This window comes from Polyergus mexicanus, unplaced genomic scaffold (genome assembly GCF_030449975.1).
Source record: "Polyergus mexicanus isolate NDT 795.1 unplaced genomic scaffold, iyPolMexi1.0 SCAF_4, whole genome shotgun sequence".
In the NCBI taxonomy this organism is placed as follows: Eukaryota; Metazoa; Arthropoda; class Insecta; order Hymenoptera; family Formicidae; genus Polyergus; species Polyergus mexicanus.
Genome location: NW_027223324.1, coordinates 8,752,314 through 8,771,200, shown reverse-complemented (window position 1 = coordinate 8,771,200; position 18,887 = coordinate 8,752,314). Strand labels below are relative to the sequence as shown.

Genomic DNA, 18,887 nt, shown 5'->3' with positions numbered 1-18,887 from the left:
TATTTCTATGTACATAATTTATAATTGTTATATGATAACATGTATATAGTACATATAAAAAATTTTATATATTAATTCTATTTTACAAAATTATTTTAAAAATTTATAATGGACTAATTTAATGCTTATAAAAAAATTATTTCAGAAATTTTTATACATACTATAAAATTTTGTAATATACTTAGCATTTTATAATTTGTGCGACTCGTATATTTATATCATTATTATATCTCAATCATCAGAAACATTAGGCAATTAAAGAATAATTTCATTTTTATAATTTCTTGTAAGTTCCTTATGTGGCAGAACAATCGAGTTTAATAAAATTTTTTCTGCAGCTAAACTTACACTGGTACCTGGAAAAAAAAAAAAAAAATGTTCATAATTTCAAATTCGAATTATTAGTAACAGTTTTACAATACTTAATTTTTTTCTTACCAAGTATCGTGATGGAAGGATTGAGCTTGCCATTGATATTAAATAATGGCAAGTTCTCCATTTTCGCAAATGGCTTATTAGGATTAGGATCGCAAGGAGTTCCTTCAACGCGTGCCCATTTGCCTACACTGGTACCTGTTCCTATAATGCTGTGCAGAATCAGAGAATGAGCCTGTATATGTGCATTGGCCAACACAATTGACTCTCTAATTCTTACACCAGGCCCAATAGTTGTATTTGGACCTACACTCACATTAGGGCCTAGCTACAAGGAATACAAATTTTGTATTAATATGCGTGACATAAATCATACTTTTAAGGATAATTTATCTTCGTACAATAGAAGTTGGATGTACAGTAGCTGATGAATGAATATATACATCTCCTATAATGTTACAAGAATCATTACTCGTAGAAGCAAGACGATTTGGATGTTTCTGCTTGTAAAGGGCCAAGTAATGTCGATTGGCATATATTGCAGACCCAGCAGTTTTTACTTGCGACCACCATCTGAATACAGGTATGGCGAACAATCGTCCAAATCCTGCCAAACGCGTCAATATATCTTGCTCAAATGAAATGTGTGCTGGGTCTCTACCATTACAACATAATTGCCTATAACAAAGCCCATAATACAATATAAGAAAACAGTAGATTATTTTTTCTCTCTCTCTTATTGCATTCAAAGTCTATAAGAAACTTACATAATATGCTCTTGCTGCTGATTAGCATTAAAGGCATCTGCCATTGTTTGAAAGATTTCAAGAGAAGCAAGGTATACTCCACAATTAATAAGAGTCGACACAAATGTCGAAGGCTTCTCGACGTAATGTGCCACTTCTCCTTCTTTGCCCAAAACCATACATCCATAATTTAATGATTGCTGTCGAGTTGCTTCTGTTGCCATGATTGTAAGCAATGCCTGTTTACTATTGTGAAAGTCTACCATCTCTTGTAGAGGAAAGTCAGCACAAACATCTCCATTCATAATGAAAAAGTACATTGGACTACCTGAACGAATCTGATCACGAAAATGATACATGCCTCCTGCTGTTCCAAGAGGAGTGAATTCTTGCAGGTATCTAATAATTATGCCATAGGTACTTGACATCTCCTGTACAAACTGAGCTAAATCATTTTTAGAATATGCGCCAATTATCAGTATTTCGTTGAGACCAAGTATTTTGGCACATGCTTCGATATGATGTTGTATCATAGGTAATCCAGCCACTGGAAACAATGGTTTTGGAATATCCAAAGATAGAGGTCTAAATCTTGTTCCTATGCAAATAGAAGCCCGATTAATAAATAATAATATATACATGAAAACAAAATATAAATTCAGAGAGTGAAGAAAATATTTTGATTATATAATTACGTAATTACAAAAAAAAATATATATATATATATATATATATACTGTTTTTAATAATTTTATGCTTTTTATGATTTTAATTACTTTACTTTAAGTACAAACCTTTCAAGGGACCTCCAATTAAGATGACAGCCTTTAACATGTTTGCACAATTAAACGAGTCCCGTTCCTTAGAGATAAATCAAAAATATTTTTATTTTCGTAAAACAACACCAATCATTGAACAAATCCTCCGGGAAACATCGAAAAATTTAATATTTATCATACCACGTAGACATATTTGTATACTCGACGTGGACAGACGTGTCATCATTGATATCAGCGTAACATTTACTTATCGATGAATCGACTTTGTGACTTGTGACAGCAAACGACATGTATCGGAAAAATATTTTTCTTCGAGCATCAGGCTAAGCGGATCTTATTTGTCAACAAATATGTGGATAGCACTTTATCTATATTGAAAGGGTCTATTGAAATATTTGAAACGTGGTATATATAATTTAAAGTAGGAAAAAATTATGAAGTTTCAATTGTATTTTTAATTTTTGCGTTCATATTTTATAATTTTTCCAGACTTATCAATATTTTTATATAACCTCATTTATATAATTCGTTCGCGAATATAACTTTTCTCTCATCTCGTTCGCGTTGATAAGAAAATGATGAATGCAGATCAGCTGATATATGTTGATATTTTATTTTATACGAAGTGTGTGCTTATTAGCTCCATATTTTCTATATTTTTCTAAATTATATATTGAATATATCATTTCAAGTATCTTGAAGTTTCATCAAAGCTTGTTACATTTGAGACGCGCGCATTATATCTAGATATTTATGCATCATGGTTGTTGTTGCATCAAATCTTGTCACATTCGAGATGCGCGCATCATATCTAGATATTCATGCATCATGATTGTTGCTTAGAAAACCGATAACATGTACGTCAAAGAAATCGTTTAGTTTAGAACAAAGAGAATCGACTTTTATATAATTCCATGTTCCATATAAAATCATTCTGCCATATAAAAAAATTAATGTCACGTACAATATTTTCCTATTGTGTTATAAAATAGTTATGTTACAATGTGAAAAAATTTATCCATATTATTTTATTTATTTTTAAGGTATAAAATTGTAATTAGAGGATAGATATTGTTATTCTTTTATAATCAATTATTTGGTCATTGATTCCCCCCCCCCCCCCTAACATCGTATAATATAATGCGCATTCTATCAGCTATCAGTTAAATGGCGTTTTTGATAATTCAAATTTTATTTAAATTTCCAAATATTAAAGAGAATAAGACAAACTTAAATATAGATTCAAATTTTAAGAGATGCTGGTTTTCAATAAAATAGCAGGCTCTCGCGTTCATGTTCCAAAAACTATCTCATAAATCTTCTTTTGTTATGGACAACAATGGATATGGATCGATGGTTATGGATGAGTAAATGAGAAATAAGAAAAAATAATAGCCAAAGAACCATTATGAGATTAGATATGCGATATTATATAGATATGCTATAAGTCAAATAAATCAAAAAGCAAAGCAAAATATATTACGAGACACCAGTCCTTAAAAAATAATTAGAATAATTTATTGCCGTAAAATGAAGTGTGAGAATAAAGGTCTTTCATAAAACAAAATGCATACCTTCCCTCAACGCTTTCGAAAAATTTTCTCTTTCCTTTCTTTGTACGTTGTAAAACTGCAAAAGATTTGTTCAAAGAACAACGACTGAATACTAATATTTTAAGAAAAACGTACAATGTCGTGTTTATCCAAGTTTATTTAAATTTTCGTTCAGCAGCAATGAAATTTTATATTATTTTACATTTTTATATTGACGTTATTGACATCTTTCTCCCTATCAAAAGTTAATAAAATGTATAATTTATAGAACTCTGTTTTATTATTGTTTAATCTTTCCAGTATTAAAATTTAACAGAATGCAGTAAGATTTATATACGTAGTGTTATTTATTATATTTTATATAAACAGTATAAATTTTTATTAGGTTACAACTAATTGTTATAACTTATTAATCAATTATATATATATATATATATATATATATATATATATATATATATATATATATATAATTTATGTATACGTAGTACATTACGTACACATAAAAGTTTCTCTATAATATTAGTACGCCATATTGTTGACACCACGCGTCATCCAATAGCAACGCAACATGCAGACACAAGAACCAATCGCTCACTGTCGTTGCCAATGTGCCTACGTTTCTCGTCGCGCGATCATCCATTTGAGGGCAAATTCATCGAAGTAATTTGTCTTCATCGAGAAAGGGTTGCGAAAGGGGGGCAAGAGAAAGAACGGGAGAGAGAAAGAAAGAGAGAGAGAGAGAGACAGAGAGACAGAGATCGCGGGATCTTCGTCGCGAGTCGAATCAAATGCTTGACGCGGGAAAACTCGTCGCCGTTTTCTCAGTCGGTTGCCGTCCATCTACGAAGGGCGCTGATTGATAAAGTGTGTAGGAAAAGCAGGGAGAAAGGACGAGGAGGGCGCCCGCGCGCGATCATCTTGGTACGGCCGTGCGCATTTGAGCGAGGGCCAGCGCAGCGTGCCGATGGCAGCGTAAAACGCCTCGCATCGTCGCCGTCGTCGCCGACGACGAGCGAGGGATACACATTTTTTTTTCTGGTGCGCGACGACCTGTACGCCGACGTAGCTCGCGACCGGGAAGTGCGAGGGGATCCGTGCGTCGCGCGAGACGAGTATCGGCATCTCTCGTGCTCGGGAGATTTGTACTTGGGCGAGCCGTGTGCGAGAGAAGGAGGAAGTGATAGACGAGGAGAGGGAAGAAAAGCGTGAGAGGGAGCGAGAGAAAGAGAGGCATATATATATATATACACATACGCACACGAATACACGTATACACGCGCTTGTGGCGCGTCCACGGAGCGCAATCTCGCTTGGCTCCGCACAGCTCCGCAGAGACGAAACGGCCGAAGTTCGGAGCGGATGAGACGGACGGGACGAGACGCGCCTCGCCTCGCCTCGCCTCGCCGCCACCGTTGTCGGTCGTCGCACGTTGTCGGAGTCAACTCGTCGTTCGGAGAAGAGAGGGAGTCTCACGCCGCGTCCTCGTTCGCTCCCGCCTGAATATATCGGACATTTGGGATATACATACATCTCGGGGTTGTCCGTCGCCGCGCGCTGTTGCTGGATTCTCGAGGACGAGGACTACGAATTGACCACCTGCCGGGAAGCATGGAGATATCCAAGGGCTTGCAGAAGGAGATCGTCGCCGTGCAACGCAAATTGCAGTGCGCGATAATGGAGCATCAGGTAAATGAATATAATACGCGCGAGTATACGACGTTGCGTGCATGTACATGCATATACGCGCGTGTGTCGATAGCGATCGAGAGACGGATCGCTTATAAGGGGGTTAAGACGAGGAAGGAAGGGTACGCGGTGACGAAGAGAAGACTCCTCGCGGAGCTCTTCGAATTTTTTGATTGACGGGAAAATTTTTTTTTTTTTTTTTTTGTTATTCCACGCGAGATTTGCAATAGAAACATCGGGCCGGCCCCCCTCCCCCTTTCTCCGTAAATTTTTCCGGCAGTTGCGATAGATCGATCGAGATACCTCGAACGATAGATCTCTCCGCCAGCGTCTTCTGCGGATAATTTAAGCTTTAAGCGCGCGCGCGCGCGCGCATGTACGCGAACAATTTGAGATTATTTATATGAGGCGAAGAGCGAGTCTGCGTCGAAAGTTTCATTTATGGCTAACCATATTTGTTCCTTTTCTATCCGAGGCGTCACCGTGCGCCCTCTTTATCTCTCCCTTTTTCTCCGTTCGTTTCTTTCTTTCTCGCTTTACGCGCGTACGTTACGCGTGTCGTTTGCTCGTCGAAAGCAATTTCGAGTCGAAGGATTCGTCGGACGTCACAAGTTAATGGTTAATATCGCCGAAAACTTGTTGATTGTTCCGCTTGTCTTACGAAAGCGATGTCGAAGATTGCACGTCTCTCTAGCATCATACGTTTGCACGCCTCCATTTTTGTAAACATATCAATATTAAAGACAGAAATCTCTCTTTTTATACTATCGCAGCCTGCATTTAGAGACAGAGATCCGAGGAAATAATTTCGCTTATAAAAAAATATTTTATACGTATATTATAAATCGAGCAATGTTGTCGACGTTTCAATACAGATTTCCGAAAATTGATTCTCATGACAATCAAATGCTTATTAAATGCGACGGCGCCTCAAAGTTTGCGCATTCAATTAAACGGTCACCTCAAACTCGCCAGCGACGTCCTCGACGGACAATCGATACTTCCTGAATTATGCGACATACTTTTCACCGTGTTCCGCGAGACCAAAAAGAATTTTCTCCGCGATATACGATGAATGATGTGTGGCACACGTCAAAATCAGCAATGACAATTGAGAATACAGTATATCGATATTATAAGACCATCATCAGACATGAGAGTTTTTTTTTTCTCATGTCAGCTTTCCGTCTTACGATTTTCTTTATTTTTGTGAAATGGGAACGATAATAAAATTATTGTTACAGATTATAACGGGAGGAGACAATGGTTGTGTCGTAGTTTCGTAACAGTTGAACGCGATTTATGTAACCAAAGTTCGCTTATTTTGTTGGAGGGGGACAGGTGCAGTCGATACTTGCGCCGAGTAGCTTCCCAGAGTCGTCGAGTCACGCTTGATTGACTTTTACTGCGAAAATGTTGTGCGACGAGATCATTCTCTTTTACTTTTATACGCGTGCCGAGTACACCCCGATTCAGCTTTGATTAAAGCTTTCATTCAAGAATTCGAAACGAAATAAGTCCTGTCAAGTTACTTACAAAATTGTTTATCGATAATTACATCGAGATATAAAGATCGTACTCAGTTTTCTTATGCGCGAGGGAACGAAGTAATTTTAATTTCATAATTTCAATTTTATTTCTGACTCTTCGAAAAATTACTTTCGTATGATAATCGTCATATTGCGATTTAATATCAAATTAATTAACTACGAATGTGTAATATCGTGCGTACGTTAATTTTTAATATTTCAATTTTGTAACGATTGATTTCTGAGACAGGAAAGGAAATTAAATATAAATTGCGGAATAAATTGCCGGGATATGTTAAGAGCGAAATTTGAATTTGCATCTTTATTAATTAATGAAGGGATTAATGGGATTGAGAGCGTAATGGCATAATATGGCACATCATGCTCCAGTTGATTACGTACGCTGGCGATTTTCGCAGAAACACTTGATTATTTATCCCCCTATAAGATTCTGTAAAATGTACTATCTACTTTTTTTCGCATCGATATTAATGATGACTTTTTCGTTAATTTTCAGACATACAAGAACAGATTGGAAACTGAGCCGAATGTAAGTATGTACGCGGTACTTTTTTTTTAATAATTTCCGTTTTCCAAATTCGCATTTCAATACAATTTATTACGAATTTATTACAATGTACGTAAGATTCAGATAATAGACAATAACAGCGAGATTTCGCTGGAATTGCGTGGTGTATGTATGTGTGTGTGTGTACATTTGAAATTCTGTAAGTCACATCGCGTAACAAACTTCGGCCAAACGTTTCATCTCGTTTCACCTTCGTTTCGCCACAACTAGCGAAGAACACGCATATATCAAAGAAAACTTTTCTATTTAGATTGTTACGCGTTTAAAACTAAACAAGATACGATCACATATAATATATCCAGCAATTTTTTTATAATATAATTCTTATATTACATAAAATGTTAGTTTCTCTTATTAGTAATTTTTAAATCAAAGTATATTTAGTCTTCCTTCGTCATTGTCAATAATGTCATTAGATGCGCGCGCGCATAAATGTAACGATAATATTGCGTAATTTAATTATTCCACAAAAAGATCTCAATGCACATAAGTTGACCTACTTTTAACAGTTATATAGTTTTTCTTCCAGTCTATTCAGACTCGATATAACCACATGATGCACCTTGTTATAGAACCCAGACATTCTCGGTCAGATGAAAAGGATTCAGGTGTACATTTCTTCTTTGGGGAGATCCCAGGTAAGCGGACAATTGATTTTCTTCCATGTCGTATGCACGTAGAATATTGCGATGTATGTTTATGTATCATCTTTTGTTCAAATTCTCATTAGGAGACCTTTCAATTCCACAAACAATCTTTTGACGAGTCGATTGTGCAACTTTGAACATACATATATATATATATATATATATATGTGTGTGTGTGTGTGTGTGTGTGTGTGTGTGTGTGTGCGATGATGGGTTGAAAATTTTTTACAACGTTAAAAATTAAAAAGAATTACACAGTTTTAAGACTGACAATGAGCGAATAATTTGTGTTACATTAGCTACAAAATATTAGAGAAAAATTATAATTCTATATAAGTTACATTATCAGTCAACATTATTATTGATCCAAAATGTCTACTACAAAGCGAAAACTTTGAAGCGTCTTGCATAACTCTTGTAAAATATTACTTATTGCTACAAATATATCATTCGCGTGGCAAAATATAACGACACAAAATATCGATATCGATCATACATTATATATTGGTACTATGCTATGTTACGAAATGTCTAATAAAAAAGGAAAAAAATGTGAAATAAATCTTAACAGTACTTATAAAATTTTTAATTCGGTATGTTTATGTATATTGTTTACGGTTCTTTTGTACATGTAGTTGTACTTCTGCTTGTCCTTTTTTAATGTGTTCAGTGTGACACTCTTTTTTTTCTTCGACGGTGCTGATAAAAAGCAAGATAAATAGTTACGACGTAATGAACGAGCAGAGATAGATAATACATACAGGCTACGAGAATGAGAAGGCGTGATGCAGTTGCGGGTGAGCGGATGAGAGAGAAGAGGGAGAAGGCGACAATTCAGAAAGAAGAAGCGAGAGCAACTTAGAGCGAAAGAAAAGCCGAGAGGCAGAGAGACGAAGGAGTTTAAAATCAATAAAATGCCCCGCGAAAACGTTTTCGGCTCTTTACAAAATCTCGGCGTCTTCCTCATCGTTTACATCTCTTTTCAACTTTCTCCTTTCGTAGCTTCTCTCATTCATTCGTGCCTAAGCGATTTTTTCCAATGATTATCTCTGTTCCTTACTTACTTTAAAAGTAGCGGAAACTTTCTAACTTTCGAGCATGAGGTAAACGCGTATTTTGTTTCATAACTCCAATGCATAATTATGTGTTGGTGTTGTATTTTATCGCATTATATCGTATTATATTCAAATATACATATTTTTTGTTATATATACAACATTTATATTTATATTAAGTCGTATGAGTTTATTGGAATATTTGTATATGTGAGTGTATATGTGAGTGTTATGCTTTTGTAAAACACATTGAAATTAATACATTTAGTTTCTGCTGTTTCTAAAAAAGCTATTACTAAAAATTTTTTCTTTTTTTTTATAATTACCGATAATTCTGTGCTATATATATATATATATATATCTTGTTTTTAATATACAGAGGCAAGTCGTACAGCGGTTGCGCACAGAGGTAGAAGCGTTCACGACAGACAACGCAAATGGATCGAAAGTTTCCATAGCGGCTCTCTTGGGCCTGAATAACAACCATATTACGAACAACAACGAGACGAAGCATGAAACGGCCGCCAATGGTTTTGAAACAAAGCCTTCAAAGGAGAACTATGAAGAAATTGTTAGGAATGGTGATGTTCATCATTCATCGGCGCAAGATAACGATTGCGCAAAGTAAGTTTATTAAAAAATTAATAAATTAATTAAAAATAACAAAAGTATTTAATAAAGATTTTGTTGAAATGTGTTGAATAAAGATTTTCTTGAAATGTGTTAAATAAAAATTATGGAATTTTTTTCAATTGGACATTTCTTTACAGATTACCTAATCCTAGCTCAGTGGAAACTATCTCCGGCGAAGACGACGTCGTTGCGGTGTCCATGGACGAAAATTCTGATGAGAAGCAAGAGAAAGAAAAGCAAAAAGAACACAAAACCGAATCAATGGAAAAAGAAGACTTTCTCGATTGCCTCGGGCTTATTACTCAGGCAAGATGTACAGAACTTCAGAACAGAAGAGTGGAAAGGAAGCGTCGTAGCACAGCAAACCCGCATTTTATATATCCTACGTATAACCAACAACCGTCTGTAAGTATAATAATATTTTTGTTACTTTTGTTATATATATAAAGTACTTGTTCTGATACACATAGTAGGATATGATTCTAATGCAAACAATGCAAAATTGTATGAAAGCATGCTACACTCTAAAAGAATATAAATTATAAAAATGATTGTGGAAATAAATTTCTCATATACTATTTGATATTGTTAGAAATATATAATAATTTATATTTTGGCATATTTATTTTTTAGAAGCGGAGGAGATTGTATTCGTACTTTCAGTCGGAAAATGCGCCTCATACTCGGCAGACGACTGCTCGTATGAACGGACCATCGCCACCACCTAACAAAACTCAGCCAGCCAAATCTACCTCGCCACTAGCACAAACGGTAACGAAGCCGCTGATCCCAGTACAAAAGTCCACTACCAGGCCAAATATCCTCAGAAACGCGGACAGTAAAGTCTTTGTGAACAAAAACAAGATAGAGGACAATCAAATACGATCGTCCGTACCTAGTGCCAAATTCGTTCAGCCGATAAGCAATAAGACTGTTCATATTCCTGGATTACCATCTAGCTTGACCATCGAAAGAATTGGGAATGAACCTGTTGTGTGTATCTGTTGTAGAAATCCAGGTGAGTAAAATATTTATATGTTAGATACATTATTATCTTTTTTAACAACTTTATCACAAATATAATGATTGCACATAAGTAAGTAACGATTTCGTTATTTTTTGTAGATTCATTAACGGTATGCAAAAATTGCTCAAGTAATTATCACGTCTCGTGTCATACTCGATCACTGGTTCCATCCAGGACCTGTCCAAGATGTGTATTAGCAATGGATGAGGAAGAAGGTGATGGAAAGGATGACGACGCGGAGATTAAAAGGGAAACAGAAGCAGAAAACAAGCTTCCGCACTATAAAAAGAATGAAAAACTCGGTAAAACATTTTCGACTTCACGAAAGAGGAAATCCTCTTTTAAGAAAAGCGCTAAACGTGTGATTGACAAAAAAGTTCTTGTTTCAACAATAACAGTTATACAGTCGCGGTAGACTTATCTCAGTTGCGGCAGCAACTCGACCGGGAATCATTGATATTTTTTAATCGTGAAGAAAATCGGCATTTTTTGCTGCCTTCTCAATTGATGGATTGTAAAAGTAATGACAAGGTGCAAAGCAATGCGAAAACTTGTTCGAGATAAAATCACAAAGGATCGGCGCAAGCACAATATTTTAAATAAGCACAGGAATTTGTATAACATGAGTCCATAACTTCTAGATTTAACATACAACGAGGTATCGCAGCGTTGTCGCAGACTTAATTGAGCGTAAGCACACACACACTGAATAAACGAGAGAGGCAGCCTGCCGGAAGAAGTGCTCGCGTCTGAGATCGGCTTCTCGAATACGGCCGAAGAATTTGCAATTAAGAAGAACTTTTTGGTCGATCGTCCACGATAGGGCACAAAAAATACAACGTGTATTTTGAATGCAAAATATCTTGCAGAGGAGAAAGAGAGAGAAAGATATGAGCTGCGCGAGCGAAACTCGGATCTGAGATTGCAGGTTTACGAGTTGGAAAAACGTTCACAACTACTCGGCCAGTCACTTCAGGTTCGTCCTGTGGCCTGCATAGAGACAAATTACGAAGTTCACTTTCATTTGGAATGCTCTTCAGTTATATGAATTATAAATCGCAAACAGTTTTCGTCCTTTTGTTTTTTCATCCAGAGGAACCTGCAAGATCTCTGCGTTTTTATCGTTATCTTTTTTACTTTTCTAATTATGCGATGCTTTATACAGACAGGTCGATTCTATCATCTAACAATAAGATCGTGATTATGATTTCTTACAAATATACATTTATGAATATAGATTTATATATAATAACTTTTTTGTACATTAAAGTGTGCATTTTTAGAGTGCACTAATTTTATCAAGAATCGACCAGTCTTTGATATTTTTATTCATTAATTTTTGTAGTATATGTATGAAAGAGTTAGCTTCGTTTCTCCTTAGTCGTTGATCTCCTTCGTTATATTAATGATTTATAAATATGATTTATTTATTTATTATACAGGTGAGAACATAGAGCACATGAAATATTTTTTAAATATACAATTTATATTTTTTCATTGACATTATTAGGAACAGACAACAATTTTGATATAATTAATATATTTGATATTAATCGCTTATCATCATTTTTTTGTCTAAATATCTCTAGAAAACAAATTTTTTATTAGATATCAGATGTATATTTGGAACATCATTGAAAAGAGTGTTTTCATTATTTTAACATCGGTTATTGTAGATGAAGAAAAGAAATATCGCTATTCTCAATTCCACTGCCGATGAGTGATAATGTATCATATAATGATAGTAGTATACCAATCACAATATTTGTGTGATATCCTATCTAGTGAGAATATAGTGTCATTTTGTATATATTCAATATATTTATATACCAAAGAGATAACTTCTTTGCAATGATATTGGTTGATACTATGATATAACAGTAATATATTGTAACGAAACGTTGTTTTACCTTAGAAATATATATTGTTTTTTTGTAGAATTTCTTTAGTTTTATCGCATCATGTTAATTAACAATTTTTACAAATTATTATAAATCGACGACTAAGAAAAATGCATGGCATTCAAAATTTATGTTAATTAAATCTTTTTGTATGGAGTGAAAGTTTTTAGTAAGCCATTATAGTGGCTTTTTATGTAATAAATGTATTAGAATAGTATATAAGTATTACAGTATATAAGTATTTTTATACAAGGAAACATATGAAAGTGATTCCCTTCACTTTTATAGGTTTTTAGATATGCTATTCTATATAGAATAGCTTAAAATAAAAGACAAAATTTTTTTAAATGCTCGATTGCGCATTTAGGATTTGAAACAATTCTTCAAAGCTAAATTGGTGTAATTGACTTTGAATAAATATCGTCGAAAGTGTATGATGTATGAAATATGTTTCGGATATAAGTTTTATCATATACTTAATATACATTTCAAAACTATATATATAGATTTTTTGGCAAATATTTTTCAAAATGCTTTTACGCTTTGCGTTATTGTTCTCGATTTTCAAAATTTTTATAAGGATAGGAATATAAAAAGATATTTAATTCTACATATTTATAATACAATATTATTGATTTTACTAAATTGCATATATTTCTATGTTCATCCATGTATTTATATCACATATTACTGACAAATCTTGTCGCAATTTTACATACAAAATAACACATATTCAAAACCAGAGGCAAACACTTGATGTTTCTTTGTTAAGCTGCATTCGGAAACATCACCCATGCACACAAACGTTGTTCTATCTTTGTCATTTACTAAAAGTTGAACAAAGATAGAACGACGCTCGTGTGCACACGGGTGATATTCCCGAACATATCATTAATAGCGATAGAGTTACAAACTTACGTTACATATATATTTGAATTGGAAACATTTTACTATAAAAATATTTAACATAAACTTTCTTTTTTTTTTAATAGCTGCAACAGCGCATGCGTCAGGAGCTATTGGGAAAGCAAGAGAAAACGCAGAAGTCTATAAAACGATTGGTGGACTTCATAAAATTGATGCAGCTCAAAAAAAACGCATCCTCTCCACCGCCTTCGGCGTCAACCACTTGCCGGCCTCAACCTTCCTCATTCCAATCACCTCAAACAATACCTCTACTTCAAACGTCGAGCAATCAGAAAGCAGTAAATTCATCGATATCGAACAACGACAAAACATCGCATCTCGTAACCCTTACATCGACCAGCATTCACGATCGAACATTACCTACATCCAAGCAGAGGAGCAGGTGCCACACCACTACCAGCTGTCTGGCACCACTATCCAGCCAGAAAAACACCAATCATATCTCATCATCAAGAAAATCACCGAATCAGCTGGAAGGTCCGATCAGCCTCTTAGCGGTGAAACCGAAGACCAAAACCGCTCCGCAGTTTTCAACTATCAACTGCCGACCAGTGGCAGCACTACCCTTCAGACCGGCTTCCACCCCCTCTCCAACTCCTTGTTCTACGATCGTAACATCCGCAAGAAACAGAAAAATCGCGCAGCTTCCCTCCACTGTGTTACCGTACCAAAATTGTCAAATTCTCTTAACTCCGTCTCGAACGACTATCAATTGGACCGAGCAACCTTCAACGGCAGAAAGCCCTGGGCCAAACTTTCAGGCGGCAAACTCTGTATCAATCAGTCAACCAGATCAGCCGCAGAAACCTTATTGCCTTTCTATGGCGACAGCGAGAACAGCGGCAACGAACCAGAGTCAGTCGGACCAGCGGAGGAAGCAGCAGCAACGAATCTCGACGGTCGTAGCAAGCACGGGTCAAGAGTCGGCACTTTCATCCACTCATTGTTCCCAGGCCATAATAAGTCCTATACTATCACCGGTCGTTCACGCGAATTACGAGGCTTCGGCCCAAACGATCGAGACTGTCCGCTCCTGCGACAACAGCTCTGCCGTGCGGAACATGAGTTGGAATCGCGCGAACAATCAGACAGCAAGCCAGCAACAGTCCAGCTCCAGCGGCGCGCCCTCACGAGGTTCTTTGAGCACGTGAAATTGGAAGAAGCGCATATACCAGCGCCACTTGGAACAAAGCTAGCACACAAGGACGAGGTTGGTGACGACGAAATTGTCCGGGAAGACGCATTCGTCCAACGATACGATGACGATGATGCCATTGCTGAAACTCCACTGTTGACATCGTGCGACGAGTTGGACGAGGATCGCTTAGTTGTCCGCTTTCCTTGGGTAGAGCGCAATACGGTCTCGGAAAATTCTCATGATGACAATGCCACAAACAGGTTGCCCGTCCGTTCTATTTCGGACATAACTTTGATAAAGTCCTCTGACGATCTTCCCGACCAAGTTGAGCTTACTTGCGTTAATGCGCAATCGTCATGCATGATGCCTTTCCGACAATCGATTGAAAATGATCATCCGGCGGCGAACGTCCTTTCAATTAACTCTTATCACGCAAGACAACAGCAAGATAACGAGAAGACGGCGGCGGAGGCGGCAATGCGTATCGCACAAAGCAATCTTTCGGATCTTCATAATGAAGTCTCAGTTCCTGATGATAAGGCTGATACCGAGAGACAAGACTTATCCAGTGGCAGGCGATCGAGAAGCAGAAGTGGCAGCAGTAGTAGCAGTAGCAGCAGTGGCCATAGCGACACTCCAGAACAAGCGATGGACGCGAACAATTTCTCGGACGATTTCGAAATTCTGGCCATTGGTATCGTCTCTCCGCAGGAAAAGAGGGAAGAATTGAGACAACATGAGTCGGCGACAGCGAACGAAACCGATCGCAATGACACCGCCACTGGCTAGACATAATTAGGCTAATTACGTTGACATTAACGTTGTTGATCGTGTGCTCATCGTGTTACTACTTCGTGCATACGGTGTCTCGACACGTTTGTAACTTCTTTGAATCATAGCAATTGTGTCAGTATACGATCGCGTTGTACTAGAGATATTTTACAACGATATAGTTCAGCGACATCCTGGAAGTTTTTATGCGAAGCATCAGCATGATCGCGTATCGCATCTCTCACTATATCGTGGCCTACGAGATGTAGGGTAAAAGACATTATTACTACATTATTACTATTGATACAATTAATCATTTTGCCTCTCCATAGATCTTTTTAGAATTTGCTCGAAATGATTTTACATGATTGAAATATTAGATCACTCGAGATGAAACACTTTCATAGAAGTATTTGTTTTTATTTCTTTCACGGAATGCGATATAGAAATTAATTATATTGCTCTGATGATTATATTATTAATTGAAAAAAATACGATATTTTTGTGACATGATGAAGAGTGACTTTGCGACAAGAAAAAATTTATTTCATGTATAACCGATGGACATATTATCTTTATATTTTTGTGATCTTGCGACTAGAGAAACGAACACATATCCGAGATGTCGCGCAATTACGTCTAGAGAGAAGACATAGGAGGAAGCCTAACTATATTACGTAAATCAAGTCACATTACCATACTGCCTTAATAGTGATGTAAAAGTGGTACTTTTTAAAAACCGGTAATCGAAGAGTTATACGTATCCCAATAAAAAAAAAAAAAAAATACGTATTGCAACACAATCGATGATCGGCGATCGGAAAATGAGCGATCACAGTGAAACAATACAATTAATCAAATCCTCGTTACCATAACCGAAAGCATAGATATTAAGGGCAATCGTCCGTAAGTTTCATAAAGCGACACGATAGAGAACCGATCGTCTTATTTCTTACAAAAGTCGTATCCTTGCCACGAAGACAGTTACGAAGAGAGCAAGAATGTATGTACGTATGTGTATCTATGAGCGATTATTGTTTTGTCGAAGCAAACTCAAAATTCGACGATATTTGAATGTTATGTTGATTTCAATTTGTTTATAATCGTTTTCAACCCGGATAGAGAGTAAAGCTGTGATTTTTTGCAGCGTTTTATCCCCTGCAAAGGGGACCGAAAGGTGATCGTTTGAAAGATGCAATTACTTTGTCACGAAACGTATCGATGACATCATTATTATTATTGCCTGCAGTTAAGTTATACAAGTCAATTCATCTATTTATTTCACGTCAATGTTAATTTTCGCCGGGCATCATCGCTAGCTTGCCCAATATACATTTACACTCTCTTATAATTAAAGTATAAAATTAAGGAGAAAATTGTTATGCAATGTAGGCAACGAGATATTGAGATCGAAATTCGTATTTTTTATGGAATAAAACCACTAAAAAAAAAAAAAAACCAGCCATACCGATCTAAATATATTCCACTTTGCCGAATTACCTCTTTTTTTCGCGCGACATATAATTGAAAAAATTTCGTTACAAAAATTTCCGGAAACGAACGAGCGCTCGTCGCGTAACGTTTCGTCCAATCACCGAATAGATTCTCGTTGAAAAATGGCTGAACTGCGGCGACGCGCGAGGGAAACACGGGTGGAGTTACCGACTTGGACAAACAATCGGCTAATGACATGTAAATATGGCGAAGCTAATCAAGCGGCTGTATCAACAGGACACGAGAAGAGACCCTGTGTGCCCCATTCGTTTCTGCGCGCGCGCGCGCGCGGGAGAGAGAGAGAAAGAGAGAGAGTATTCGATACTCTCTCAATGTATTTGCGCGGCCGACCTGCGCACATGCATCGCGCTCTAGCAACGCGCGCGTACATATTTAATGGTTGCACGTTAATTGCGCTCTGTTTGCCCATTCCCCATTCTACGCTCCATCTACACGTCCACCTACATTCTCTTCACCCTTTCCGTACCGCAATTCTCCTTTGTTAGCGTGCGCCGCGCGCGCGTTTCGATTTTAATCAATTCACCTCGAGCACCTAGTTAGTTTACGCTCGAAATCGCACGGAAATCTACTTTTGCGTATTCGATATGCAACAAATTTCAAGGCTTTTGACAAGAGCGCGAATTACACAAGTTTGCGGGTAAAAGATTATTTTTTGACGGTGCGATGCAAACGGGAGGAAATTCGTGATAATTCATATCTTTTTGACCGTCTGTCAAACTTTTAGCCTATGGCGTAATTCATCGCGGTCTATATTAATCTTGAATCACACAAGTACTCTGTTTTCATTTTGTCAGAACTGCCTAAGATAATAATCAATTCTCTTTTATTATTCCAAGTATTTTATAAAGATTTTACAATAATATAATCAATCGATCATGAACATTTACTATGTATGTTCGTTTACAATATAATTACTATTTATTTCGAGATAGAGAAACACAAAGGTTAACGCGTAATTGTTTGAGGGTTTTTAATTATCTTTATATTATTCAATAAAAGAAGTGAATAAGGAAAGTGCATTTTTGTGTCAATAAAGAGAAAGAGAAAGAGGTCTTGTTCTTAAATATACTTTTTACTTTTTTTTTCTTTCTCTTTCTCTTTCTGAAGCATGAGCGCGGACTTGCTTTATGAAATGAGCTCTTAATTAGGAAATTCTTTCTAGTATATTTTCTATTTTTCCTTTTCCTTTATACTGAAAAAAGAGGAACGAATTCATAGAGTTGTTCTTGCGCCTTATGTATTCTTGCTGTAAATACAATTAATACAATCGCATGCATAAATATATTACGACATTTTCCAGGACAATTTCGGAACTCATAGCAAAAAGATGCAAACTTCAGGCAAGTTTAATTCTCGCAGTTCGCAGCTCACTGGATCAAGGAGTGAATCTGGAGTTCCTTCGGTGAGTTTATTTCATGATATTGTAAATAAAAAACACTTTCTTTGTGCTTAATCGTACTAAAGAACTTTATTTAAAATTATTAGAGCGTTGTGTTTTTAATACACGAGAAAAAGAGTCATGATTTTTGTAAAAATTGTCGTATCGAAATAGCATCGAGATTCGAATTCTATAGCAGATTGTAACGATCTGAGATCTCAGGACTCGGTGCCGAAAATATCAAATAATTCATTTACCGAAAACAATAAGCCGCAAAATTGACTCGGTTTACCACGTCCTTGCGATACGTAAGGATTCAATTTGGAAGGTCAGGCTTTTCGCGATCGTGAATGTTGACATCGAACGAACGTCGTACCGAATCTTTTTCGGAGATTGTGTGTGCTTGGTTACACGCCTCGCTGGAATCTCGACGTTAATTGTCCGTTAAGCGGGTCGAAGCGCGCATCGTTGTCCCGCAGGAGCCCGTATGCGAAGGTTGACGAGTATTCCCGGATCCCGGATCGAGAGACAAACGAACGCCGTATAGGATAAGGGGGATGGGGGAACTACTCGAAAGAAATTTTAATCAAGCCGCTCTCCGCGTGCGCGTGTAGATGGATGGATGGATGAGTGCG

General features: G+C 36.7%; 2 protein-coding genes across 3 annotated transcripts; one reads left to right on the top strand and one right to left on the bottom strand.

Moving 5' to 3' along the window:
• Positions 1–117: 117 nt before the first annotated feature.
• On the bottom strand, positions 118–2,606 carry Gmppa (GDP-mannose pyrophosphorylase A). 2 transcript variants are annotated; one of them, XM_070293810.1, is made up of 6 exons: positions 2,081–2,606; positions 1,916–1,982; positions 1,143–1,719; positions 777–1,053; positions 439–703; positions 118–356 (listed from the first exon to the last, which is right to left on the bottom strand). In XM_070293810.1, exons 2-6 carry the CDS (start codon positions 1,953–1,955, stop codon positions 256–258), a joined length of 1,260 nt encoding a protein of 419 aa, XP_070149911.1. In that variant the 5' UTR covers positions 1,956–1,982; positions 2,081–2,606; the 3' UTR covers positions 118–255. The 2 variants fall into 2 exon arrangements, with proteins under 2 accessions (XP_070149911.1, XP_070149910.1); XM_070293809.1 differs by having other exon boundaries at positions 1,916–2,268; positions 2,413–2,606.
• A 1,698-nt stretch (positions 2,607–4,304) lies between these two features.
• LOC138932311 (uncharacterized) lies at positions 4,305–17,653 on the top strand. Its single transcript, XM_070293995.1, has 8 exons — positions 4,305–5,142; positions 7,189–7,221; positions 7,833–7,898; positions 9,342–9,586; positions 9,733–10,000; positions 10,229–10,613; positions 10,721–10,924; positions 13,516–17,653. The coding sequence occupies exons 1-8, from the start codon at positions 5,065–5,067 to the stop codon at positions 15,375–15,377; spliced, it is 3,141 nt and encodes a 1,046-aa protein (XP_070150096.1). The 5' UTR covers positions 4,305–5,064; the 3' UTR covers positions 15,378–17,653.
• The last annotated feature ends 1,234 nt before the right edge of the window (positions 17,654–18,887 follow it).

Bases quoted from the DNA above. Each gene is read 5' to 3' on its own strand.
- Gmppa (XM_070293810.1), bottom strand. From the start codon at position 1,955: ATGTTAAAGGCTGTCATCTTAATTGGAGGTCCCTTGAAAG. The intron at 1,720-1,915 runs GTTTGTACTTAA...CTATTTGCATAG, and splicing joins AATTGGAGGTCCCTTGAAAG to GAACAAGATTTAGACCTCTA. The intron at 704-776 runs GTACGAAGATAA...TATTCCTTGTAG, and splicing joins CTGTACATCCAACTTCTATT to CTAGGCCCTAATGTGAGTGT.
- LOC138932311 (XM_070293995.1), top strand. From the start codon at position 5,065: ATGGAGATATCCAAGGGCTTGCAGAAGGAGATCGTCGCCGTGCAACGC. The intron at 10,001-10,228 runs GTAAGTATAATA...TTTATTTTTTAG, and splicing joins CGTATAACCAACAACCGTCT to AAGCGGAGGAGATTGTATTC. The intron at 10,925-13,515 runs GTAAAACATTTT...TTTTTTTAATAG, and splicing joins TAAAAAGAATGAAAAACTCG to CTGCAACAGCGCATGCGTCA.